The sequence below is a fragment of the Oncorhynchus masou genome, chromosome 18 (assembly GCF_036934945.1).
Source record: "Oncorhynchus masou masou isolate Uvic2021 chromosome 18, UVic_Omas_1.1, whole genome shotgun sequence".
Lineage (NCBI taxonomy): Eukaryota > Metazoa > Chordata > Actinopteri > Salmoniformes > Salmonidae > Oncorhynchus > Oncorhynchus masou.
Window position 1 is genome coordinate 20,680,359 of NC_088229.1, and position 12,201 is coordinate 20,692,559.

General features: G+C 42.2%; 1 protein-coding gene across 1 annotated transcript; it reads left to right on the forward strand.

Moving 5' to 3' along the window:
• The first annotated feature begins 454 nt into the window (after positions 1-454).
• LOC135503642 (probable nuclear hormone receptor HR38) lies at positions 455-7,389 on the forward strand. The gene is made up of 7 exons (XM_064921797.1): positions 455-518; positions 2,199-2,989; positions 3,605-3,734; positions 3,847-4,010; positions 4,177-4,379; positions 4,627-4,805; positions 7,133-7,389. The coding sequence occupies exons 2-7, from the start codon at positions 2,201-2,203 to the stop codon at positions 7,387-7,389; spliced, it is 1,722 nt and encodes a 573-aa protein (XP_064777869.1). The 5' UTR covers positions 455-518; positions 2,199-2,200.
• Positions 7,390-12,201: the final 4,812 nt, after the last annotated feature.

Below are 12,201 nucleotides of genomic sequence, written 5' to 3' on the forward strand. Positions count from 1 at the left end.
CCACTAGGTAAAAAGTTCAATTTAATTTAAATTGGGAAAAAGTTTATTTAGTGAGCGTTTTAAATGGAGAGAGCGTGTCAATTTATTATGCATGTGATATTTGGCCAATGAGCGACTGAAAGTTGTTTTGTGTCATCTAAAGTAGCCTGTTTTGCTCTATGTTAAGTTATTTTTTTAATATATTTAACAAACTTCTGTCTCTCGACGTGTTTGCAGTAAGCTACTTCTGTTGATTTGTGGACGCATGCTTCAATGAAATCCCGCGAGTGCGTCACTTGCAAGGAACTCTGACTGACGCGAGTTGATTGGCTTCAGCCTGGAAAGATACCCGCCTCGGCGTTGCCTTGTACGGGAAATGGACGGGGCGTCCCTCTGACATAGTGGTACGATACAATTGATCGTATAAAAATGTGTTCCCCTCAACAACATTTGGACTGCAGAGCAAAAATAACTACTGGAGATGACGACCTACCGCTTGGAATACGGACATTGCTTAAAATACTAGTGGGTTATAACAGGTAAGGGAGCGCTCAGTTTTCACATATTACATTTCCCAGAGGTCTAATCCCGAGGGATTTACAGCAGCAATTAGGTTTGAGTGCCTTGCTCAAGGGCACATGGACAGATGTTTGACCTCGTCATCTTGGGGATTCGAACCAGTGCCCTTTCAGTTACTGAGCCAATGCTCTTAACCACTAGGCTACCTGCCACCCATTATTATGGTGCATTCTGTAAATTAATGTAATTAATTAGAGCCATGTTATCCTAAAATGCATAAATCTAAAAGTCATACATGCAAAATACCTTAGAACTGGAGAGGCATGCCATCTATAGGTGATTGGGAGGACAATTAAAAGTTACTGTATATTTAAATAGTGTATATTTGACAGTGAATTGCTGCATGAGATCATCATACTGTATGTGTATAGTTATTTAGTTATACGCATGCTACATGCAACTGTCAGCATGCAGTGGCTTACCTGTTGATACAGGTAGGAGGTACTACATGTGCTTCCACTTCGTTCCTCTGATGTGCATCTAGTGCATCACAATCGAATGCACTGCCAACTACACTATTTTTAAAGCAATGTACTAGTCAGACAGAAAAATACTAATGTGGCTACATGGAGAAAGACTGAAAGCTGCAATATGTAACTTTTTGTGGACCTGACCAATTTCACATAAAATGTGTGTGTTATAGATCTGTCACTCTTCATTGAAAACAAGTCTAAGAAGCGGTAGATATGTTCTATGTGTGCTATTTCTATGCTTTTCATTAAGATTTGTTTTTGTGTCTTACTTTTGGTTTTGTACACCAGCTTCAAACAGATGAAAATACAATATTTTTGGTTATGGAAAAGCTATTTGACAGCGGTTTAGATGGTACAATGATTATCTACACTATACTTGCTTGTTTTGTCACATAAACAAAAATTAAGAAAATGATTAGAATTTTAGCAACCAGGAAATGGCGAAATGATTTCTGGATAGTGCATCTTTGAGTCTCCCTAACTTCAGTTGTGCTGACAGACATTCAAATCAGTCTTTTACCTTCAGTGGGGGATCTACACTCCTCTTCCTTCATGGCCTGAGTCCATACTCTGAAAGCCAACCCCCTCAGACATGTAGTTCGGTGTGTTTTTAAACTTCAAAGATTTCCAGGGTCATTATGCTGATTCTGTTGCAAAACGTTTCTGCAAATGGAACGAAATAGGGCGGGACCTACCTGTATTTGTCCAATTGCAACTAAAACAAGTTTCTAAACGGAATGTTAATGATGGTTAAAGAGTACACCCATGGTAATGGGGATGTAGTTTGGGAAAACACTCAACTGAAACCAAGGCTTTCTACAAGAGAGACCGTTTTCTCAATCTACCGGCGGGGTCAGAAGGGTTAGCATTACCTACTACACGTTGGGAGGAAGGGCACAGTTATGAAAGTTGTGTGGCTTGTTCTGCAGGGGAGGGGGAATCTGGCACCTGAAGTAAATTCATTTCATGCCTTTAGATGAGACTGATTTGACAGTCCTCCATAACCCATGCAGGGATTGTCAACCCAGGGGTACAGGATGTCAACTAGAAATTCATGACCGTAGATTCTAGAAGATTCTAGTGTCTCTTACAGTCAGCTCACAAAGGCCCCCTGTAAAATTGCCTTTGTAAATGCTCTCACGTTTTGTCTGCACCTTTACTCAACAGAAATGGCCTGCATTCACCCCCCGCATGGAGTTCAGCCTTATGATAACAGCCTCTACAACTCAGAGTCACTGAGCCTGGACCTTACCTGCAGGTTAGCCATGGATGTGAGTAGCCAGATGGACCAGCTCTCTGCAGCCTCCCTGCCTAGCATCAACTCCCTGGTGGGCACCTACACTGGCGAGTTTGATGCTTCCTCCTGTCAGATCGCCACAGCTCCTACAACCTCTAGCACAGACTCTGTCCATGAATCGCCCTTCAAGAAGGATGACTTCCAGATTTACGGCTGCTACCCTGGCAGCTTTGCCCTGAGCTACTTTGACGAAGCCCTGTCTTCTGGTGGCTCTGAATGTTTCGGCAGCCTGGCGTCAGCCCAGTCTCCCTCTACCCCAGGCTTCCAGCCCCAGCCTGCATCGGCTTGGGCCTCGGCCTCTGCCCCCTACTCTCCCAGCCTGGACTGCTGGGTGGCTGATAAGACTGCATTATTACAGACATCCTCTTTCTTCACCTATGGACCTGGCTCAGTAGAGGATCTGTCTCCTCTGGACCAGCCCCAGCATGCTGATCAAGGCCACTTCTCTCTGAGTCAGGAGCAGCACCCCTCCCTGCTTTCTTTCTCCCCTCTAACCCTGGAGCCAGGCACCCTAGATGACTCTGGCTTCATGGAAGGTAGCATGTCGCTGAATCCGAACAGCCCTACTGGAAATGAGGGTCGCTGTGCTGTCTGTGGGGACAATGCCTCCTGTCAGCACTATGGGGTTCGTACCTGTGAGGGCTGCAAAGGTTTTTTCAAGGTGAGCAGCTTTTTCTTCTCTTCTGCCAATTTATTTCATAAATTGGTGTATAATGCATTTTTCATGCAATGCAAACACAATGAATACATTCGCCAGCAGCATACCACTTCTGGCTTGCTTCTGAAGCTAAGCAAGGTTGGTCCTGGTCAGTTCCTGGATGGGAGACCAGATGCTGCTGGACGTGGCATTGGAGGGCCAGTAGGAGGCACTCTTTCCTCTGGTCTAAAAAAACAAATAAATATCCCAATGCCCCAGGGCAGTGATTGGGGACACTGCCCCGTGTAGGGTGCTGTCTTTCGGATGGGACATTAAACAGGTGTCCTGACTCTCTGAGGTCATTAAAGATCCCATGGCACTTATTGTAAGAGTAGGGGTGTTAACCCCGGTGTCCTGGCTAAATTCCCAATCTGGCCCTCAAACCATCACGGTCTCCTAATAATCCCCAGTTTGCAATTAGCTCATTCATCCCCCTCCTCTCCCCTGTAACTATTCCCCAGGTTGTTGCTGCAAATGAGAATGTGTTCTCAGTCAATTTACCTGGTAAAATAAACAAATATGCATCTCCATTGCTAGCCTGAACTAAATAGTGAAGTTTTTTTTCTGTGTTCTTTGCAGCGTACTGTACAGAAAAAAGCCAGATACGTGTGTCTTGCCAACAAGGACTGTCCGGTGGACAAGCGGCGACGGAATCGCTGTCAATTCTGTCGTTTTCAGAAGTGCCTGGCAGAAGGCATGATGAAAGAAGGTGAGCCCAGCACTTCAAATGCATTTTACTACCACATATTTCACAATAACTACTGTTTCTCTCTCAGTTGCTAAGCCATTATTGACCTTGTAGCTCTCTCGCTCTCTTCAAGTTGTGAGAACAGATAGCTTAAAAGGTCGAAGAGGTCGTCTGCCCTCCAAGCCAAAAGCAGCCCAGGACCTATCTTCTGCTGAGTCTCCAGTTAATATCATTGCCTCTCTTGTGAGGGCACACATTGACTCAAACCCTAGTGTTGGGAAACTGGACTACTCTAAGGTAAGGACTACTGCAAATTCTCCATTGTGGTCTGTCTATTATGACTTATTGTTTTTTGGCGTTTAAGGTCGCTGTTGGTACTCTAAGGATGGAGCATAAATTGAACCAAAAGGATGCAGGGAATTCCCCTAATGGAACTAACCCTTCTCCCTCCTTTCTAATTCAGTACCAGGAGACTGTGGCCAGTCTGTCAGAGGAAGTGGACGTTGGTGACGTCAAACAGTTCTACAACCTCCTCACGGCATCCATGGACGTGATTAGCAAGTGGGCTGAGAGCATCCCTGGGTTCACTGCCTTCTGCTCTGAGGACCAGGAGCTGCTACTGGAGTCAGCCTTCATGGAACTGTTCATCTTGCGACTAGCATACAGGTAAGAAGAACCAAATTATGTCATTGTAAAAAAAAAAAAATGGTCCAGAAGACCACCTTGCATGTACAGAGCTATAACTGTGTTGTATTGACATTGGTCACTGTATTGTTAGGATTATAAAGTACATAAAATATGAATGACAGGATTGATTGCACCCTCACACTCACATTGTGCAGATATTTTAGAAGCAACAATCATGGGTATCAAAGACAATGTTAATCCATCCTATTTATATTCTCTTTCCAAGGATCAACCCTGAGACGCACAAGCTGATATTCTGCAATGGAGTGGTGCTTCACCGGATGCAGTGTGTACGGGGCTTCGGTGACTGGATAGATTCCATCATGGACTTCTCCCAGAGCCTCCACCGCATGAACCTGGACATGTCGTCCTTCTCCTGCCTCACAACCCTGGTCATAATCACTGGTGAGAGCTCAACCCACCTACGCATTCGTGCCAGTGTGACAGGTTAAAGGAAATATTCGGTCATTGTCAGGATGTGCTCGATAACATTGAAACCTATGATGGGATGGGATAGGTGACAGCCTTTCATTACCTGCACCGGGATGATCAGTTCCTTTGTTTGGTCAGTTTCAGAGGCTAGCCGAAAGGTTGTTTCAATCCATCCCAGGTACGGCATTTCAGTCCCATTTGCTGCAGTCAACCTTAGATCATCAGATGAGTCCAGGATTTCTGAAACATCTCTCAGCCTTGCGTTTGGGAGAGATTCCTCTTTCCATCGTTCATCAATGACCGATACCTGAGAGCATGTATCCCATAGAGCTTGGAGGTGGTGGCGATTCAGGTAACACTCAATAAGGCACTGTCTGCCGACTAGCGAGGTGACCTTACGGGGGTGGCAACCTTGAGCTAGGGATGGTAAGGAGTGGGCATTTTCCTCTGTGCAGGAAAACCTTTCACTGGTAGAGTCAATTTTCAGGTGAGTGCATTTTTCCTTATGTTTAGTCCAATGTTGGTTTTGACATACTTTGGAACAGTACAGTGTCTCTTTACATGATGAACATTGTTTCAGGTTCTCAAATGAATCTTCTCTGGCACAATTTGCACATTTCTGGGACTTTTTGGTAGCTACGGTTAACACTAGCCTGTCAGGCTCTGTTAACAGAGACATCACACCATAATCCAGTACATTATGACTGCAGGCGCCATGTTGCAATGTCAATCTTTCGATTCTGTCAATCACCATATTCTTATCGGCAGACTCAGTAGCCTCGGTTTTTCTGATGACTGCCTTGCCTGGTTCACCAACTACTTTGCAGACAGAGTTCAGTGTGTCAAATCGGAGGGCATGCTGTCCGGTCCTCTGGCAGTCTCTATGGGGGTGCCACAGGGTTCAATTCTAGGGCCGACTCTTTTCTCTGTATATATCAATGATGTTGCTCTTGCTGCGGGCGATTCCCTGATCCACCTCTATGCAGACGACACCATTCTATATACTTCCGGCCCGTCCTTGGACACTGTGCTATCTAACCTCCAAACGAGCTTCAATGCCATACAACACTCCTTCCGTGGCCTCCAACTGCTCTTAAACGCTAGTAAAACCAAATGCATGCTTTTCAACCGTTCACTGTCTGCACCCGCACGCCTGACTAGCATCACCACCCTGGATGGTTCCGATCTTGAATATGTGGACATCTATAAGTACCTAGGTGTCTGGCTAGACTGTAAACTCTCCTTCCAGACTCATATCAAACATCTCCAATTGAAAATCAAATCTAGAGTCGGCTTTCTATTCCGCAACAAAGACTCCTTCACTCACGCCGCCAAACTTACCCTAGTAAAACTGACTATCCTACCGATCCTCGACTTTGGCGATGTCATCTACAAAATTGCTTCCAACACTCTACTCAGCAAACTGGATGCAGTTTATCACAGTGCCATCCGTTTTGTTACTAAAGCACCTTATACCACCCACCACTGCGACCTGTATGCTCTAGTCGGCTGGCCCCTCGCTACATATTCGTCGCCAGACCCACTGGCTCCAGGTCATCTACAAGTCCATGCTCGGTAAAGCTCCGCCTTATCTCAGTTCATTGGTCACAATGGCAACACCAACCCGTAGCACGCGCTCCAGCAGGTGTATCTCACTGATCATCCCTAAAGCCAACACCTCCTTTGGCCACCTTTCGTTCCAGTTTTCTGCTGCCTGACTTTTCTCCCTCACCAACTTCAAACATCTGCTATCTGAGCAGCTAACCGATCGCTGCAGCTGTACATAGCCTATCGGTAAATGGCCCACCCAATTTTACCTACCTTATCCCCCCATCTGCTCTTTTGCACACCAATATCTCTACCTGTACATGACCATCTGATCATTCATCACTCCAGTGTTAATCTGCAAAATTGTAATTATACGCCTACCTCCTCATGCCTTTTGCACACAATGTATATAGACTCCCTTTTTTTTCTACTGTGTTATTGACTTGTTAATTGTTTACTCCATGTGTAACTCTGTGTTGTCTGTTTACACTGCTATGCTTTATCTTGGCCAGGTCGCAGTTGCAAATGAGAACTTGTTCTCAACTAGTCTACCTGGTTAAATAAAGGTGAAATAAAAAAATGTTCACCCTGACCTGAGTTGCCTGAACAAGCTGGATCTACATACATCTTGATTCACAGGTTTACATAATGTTATTGTATTAAAGAATACTGATAAATGTCCTATGTAAAAAATGATACTCTCCACACTTTCTGGTCACACGCGAAGCCTTTTCTGTCTCCTGATTCTCCAGACCGCCACGGCCTGAAGGAGCCCAAGCGGGTGGAGGAGTTCCAGAACCAGCTCATCACCTGTCTCAGAGATCACGTGTCGAGCTGCGCCTCGGACTCCACTCGGCCCAACTACCTGTCCCGCCTCCTGGGAAAACTGCCCGAGCTACGGACCCTCTGCACCCAGGGCCTGAAGCGTATCTTCTATCTTAAGCTTGAGGACTTGGTCATACCACCCCCCATAGTGGACAAGATTTTCATGGAAACTCTGCCTTTCTGAGAGTGAGAAAAGACTATACAGAGTGTGCTAGAGATGATGAAGTGATCTCCCTGTTGGATTAGGGACAAACAAATGAAACTCTTAAAGACTGACATAAAAGTGCTGAATAATATTATCTTAAAAGCTCTGAAGCTATATCGCACTTGAGGAAAACAGGACCTCTTGTACATTATCAATGGCCATATTATGGTGCTAAAAGGATAATTAACTTCTTTATAATTTCAGTAATAGTTTTAATGCAGTATTTCAGATGTATGGCTTTGAGTGTGCACTAATTACTTATACTGGAGTGAAAAACAGACAGGCCATGGACCAAAAGCAGACTGCCATAAGTTAAGTAAACAAAGTTAGATTTTGATGAACATGCGTTAGTGCACTTTAAAAATAGGCCTGTGAAATGTAATGACTGATACTAAGGACTGCATCATCTTTCTTCGTATGTACATTATGCCTTAGCTAGATGGTGTTTTTGAGATTCAGGTTCAAGATTTTACTACTATCATGGTGTTATAGCGTAGCCACAATGACTCCACTGCAGCATTGTGACTGAAACATGTTACAATCATAAGGTTAAATAAATAAGGACATTTGAGAAGGGTACCTGATCTTGTTGAGAACTACCAGTTGCAGATAGTGATGATTATGCTTTCAGTGATGTTGGGTAAATATCACTGAAATATGGCAGCTATGATTGAGCAGCCAGAACAAATATTACAATTTAATTGTGTTTTTTTGCATCTATGAATGTTTCACACGGAGTGTACAAAACATTAGGAACACCTACCTAATATTGAATAACCCTCAGAACAGCCTAAACTCGTCGGAGCATGGACTCTACGTGTTGAAAGTGATCCAGAGGGATGCATGTTGACTTAATCTTCCCACAGTTGTGTCAAGATGACTGAATGTCCTTTGGTAGGTGGACCATTCTTGATACACATGGGAAACTGTTGAGTGTGAGAAACCCAGCAGAGTTTTTTTGTTGGATCATTTTATTTTTATTTCACATTATACAATGCGCAGGATCACGTTACAAATATTAACTGACATGACAAAACTAACAAACATACAAAACTATTTACATACTGGTCAAGAGTACATTTTGAGGACACAAAATGAAATTTACACAAAAATATTTATGTTCTCAAAAAATAATGTCACCCCCCCTCTTTCTTACCATGTAGGTCCACTGCTTGGTCAAGAGTTGTTGATATCTGATAAGAGTTTTACATAATACATCCCATGCCTCAACTGAGCTTTGTTTATCACGGCCACTGATCGCTCTATACAAAGAATATCTTGAAAATATGATAATCATGTTTGAGGTGAGAGGGTTGTAGGGGTAATCCAAGCACTAATGATAACCTTTTTTGCTGCTGTTAACCCTCCATAAATGATTATTTTCTGAACCAGTTGCAGTACAAATGAAGAGTCATCAATTCAACAAAAATAAAGGTGTATCTTTGTTCACAAGGAAACCCATCATTTTTGTGAGGAAATCTGAAATGTGACCTGAACTGGGACACCACAGAACATTCCCAAATCATGTGACCAGAACTGGGACACCATAGGACATTCCCAAATCATGTGACCAGAACTGGGACACCATAGGACATTCCCAAATCATGTGACCAGAACTGGGACACCATAGGACATTTCCAAATCATGTGACCAGAACTGGGACACCATAGGACATTTCCAAATCATGTGCAATAGTGTTCCAACAGCATTCATATGGCATCTATCACATATTGGAGTAGGAATCAGCTTCACCTTAAAACGTCTAAATGGGGTTGCATAACTTGTACGTATAAGCTAATAATGTGTAAGCTGGTGTGCTGGGTTTTTAGAGGTAACAAATACATTTCCTCTGTGGTGTCCCAGTTCAGGTCATGCCCCAACCCCTCCATTTCAGTTGCAGTTCTTAACGCACTCAAACCGGTGGGCCTGGCACCTACTACCATACCAGTTTAAAAAGGCACTTCAATCTTTTGTCTTGCCCATTCACCATCTGAATAGCACACATACACAATCCATGTCTCAAGGCTTAAAAATCCTTCTTTATCTCCTCCCCTTCATCGACACTGATTGTTGACTCTTGATTTAACAGGTGACATCAAGAAGGGATCATAGCTTTCCCCTGATAATAGCTTTCCCCTGTTCAGTCTGAGTGTACAGCGCTTATTGTGTAAATTCGGACTATTTTTGTGCAATACATGACTATGAATGTGTTTAAATTAGCATGGGATACTTAAAGCCACAATCTGCAAGATGGGCATACCATCTAAGAATGGGCCCATCAACAAAATATTGAGAAAATGCATTCCATGACATTTCCAGATGCAAATAGCACTTGAATTCTATGATTATATTGCTCAAGGAATGACAAACATGATTTAAAGGTATTGTACATCATTTGTTTAGTTTCCTTTGAAGGATTTTTTTATTTTACAAAATTGAGTAATAGGTCCTTAGTTAAGATAAAGTGAGTCATATGATAAGTCATTTGTCCAAATCAAAAGGATTACAGTTTTTCCTTAGTTGAATAGCTGGAAATCGTATAGTCTGTGGCTTTAACGTTCTATGTATTGTGACAAATCTAATTTAGTTCCGGGCATTGCATTTACATATTTCATTTTTATATATATATATATTTTTTTACACATATAGAGAATTCTTCATCTTCAATACTGCAGCGCCATATAAAATAAAGAGTTCTGTAATGACTCAAATGATTCTTGCTCACCTATAAAACTTTTTTTTAAACATTAAAAAATTCTGCATTTTAAGTTACATGGCATAAATAGAATACGAGACACTTAAAACAGTACAATACATTTTTTCATAATAGAAACTGAAATGTTAATGTCATTTAAGAAAACATTTAAGAGCTAGAGTTGTTGTACAGTAATTAACAATTGTTCTCCCTAATAGAATCTTTGTTCAGTCTATTTTTCACAGCCTGAAAGTCCAGGATGTGTGGATTTACTTAGGATGAAATGAGTACCCGGACCTATTTTAATCCACTCCATTCCAATAACTAATTCATTGGTGTAATCAAGCTGGTTGTACAAAGTGTTCATATGTGCAAATACAGTATATGGGCCATCAGTTCAGCCATCGTATGCCTCCAATGGGGCTCTGCTAGGTACGATGTGCCAACAAAATATGAGGTGATGAAATCAACAGGGCATAGCCACAATAGCCAGGATGATCAACTTAAAAGATATATATTCAAAGCCCATGCGCTCCTGGATAGGACATTAGGCTATGTTTCCATTGGAGGTTTCACTCCAGTGTCTTTCTAGTGATCTTGCCTGATGGTTTCTGGATTCTATGTATGGCCAACCCAGATTTGTCTCCATTTGATCTGTATCTCTAGAGTACCACAGTATGAGTCATAATACCCATAAAACCTAGCGGTCAAACAGGGAAATGGTTCCAATCAATTTTACACCATTACATTTTCCCCATAGGGGAATTTAGAAATACTTAAAATAAGGGCTGTGTTTTGTGTATGCTTACCCTGGCATGAAGTTTTCATAACCTTGTAAATATCTCTCAGACAAGGTGACTTTTATCCATACATTCGCCTGTATTTACCCTCAACAAATGAAATGCTAATTAGCTGCCAGTGTGGCTATGATTTAAAGAAAACAAAAAGTAACCTTTATTAAACTAGGCAAGTCAGTTAAGGACAAATTATTATTTACAATGACAGCCTACACCGACCAAACCCGGACGACGCTGGGCCAATTGTGCGCCGCACTATGGGACTCCGTATCACAGCCGGTTGTGATACAGCCTGGATTCGAACCAGGGTGTCTGTCGTGATGCCTCAAGCACTGGGATGCAGTGCCTTAGACCGCTGCAGCACTCGGGAGGCAAAATAATATATAGAACAAAATGCCATTAGGATCTGGACGAGACTGCTGAATCGAGGCAAGGGTAAGCATCTCTGGATTAACAATCTAAATGTTTGCTAAATGTAGTTATTCATAAATTGGGTACATTTCTTTACATTTACCTGTTAGCAAAGGTGCCAGCTAGAGATGACGTGCAGGCGCATGCAGGGATTTGTAGTCTTGCATGATGACTACTTTGATGCTAATTAGCATTTTCGCATCTGAGAGTAAATAGACCTGAATATATTGATAATTTTTGTTTTTTATTTATTATTTCACCTTTATTTAATCAGGTAGGTTAGTTGAGAACAAGTTCTCATTTACAACTGCGGCCTAGCCAAGATAAAGCAAAGCAGTGTGACAAAAACAACACAGAGTAACACATGGGATAAACAAACATACCGTCAATAACACAATAGAAAAATCTGTATACAGTGTGTGCAAATGAAGTAAGGAGGTAAGGCAATAAATAGGTCAACAGTGGCAAAGTAATTACAATTTAGCAATTTACACTGGATATATGTGCAGATGAGGATGTGCAAGTAGAATTACTGGTGTGCAAAAGAGCAGAAAAACAATAACAAATATGGTGATGAGGTAGGTTGTTGGATGGATGGGCTATTTACAGATGGGCTGTGAACAGCTGCAGTGCTTTGACAGCTGATGCTTAAAGTTAGTGAGGGAGATACAGTTGAAGTCGGAAGTTTACATACACCTTAGCCAAATACATTTAAACTCAGTTTTTCACAATTCCTGAAATTTAATCCTAGTAAAAAGTCCTTGTCATAGATCAGTTAGGATCACCACTTCATTTTAAGAATGTGAAATGTCAGTATAATAGTAGAGAGAATGATTTATTTCAGCTTTTATTTCTTTCATCACATTGCCAGGGGGTCAGTAGTTTACA

Coding starts and splice junctions, on each gene's coding strand:
- LOC135503642 (XM_064921797.1), top strand. CDS start 2,201: ATGGCCTGCATTCACCCCCCGCATGGAGTTCAGCCTTATGATAACAGC. Junction 3,735..3,846: donor AGAAGGCATGATGAAAGAAG/GTGAGCCCAGCA, acceptor GCTCTCTTCAAG/TTGTGAGAACAGATAGCTTA. Junction 4,011..4,176: donor GGAAACTGGACTACTCTAAG/GTAAGGACTACT, acceptor TTTCTAATTCAG/TACCAGGAGACTGTGGCCAG.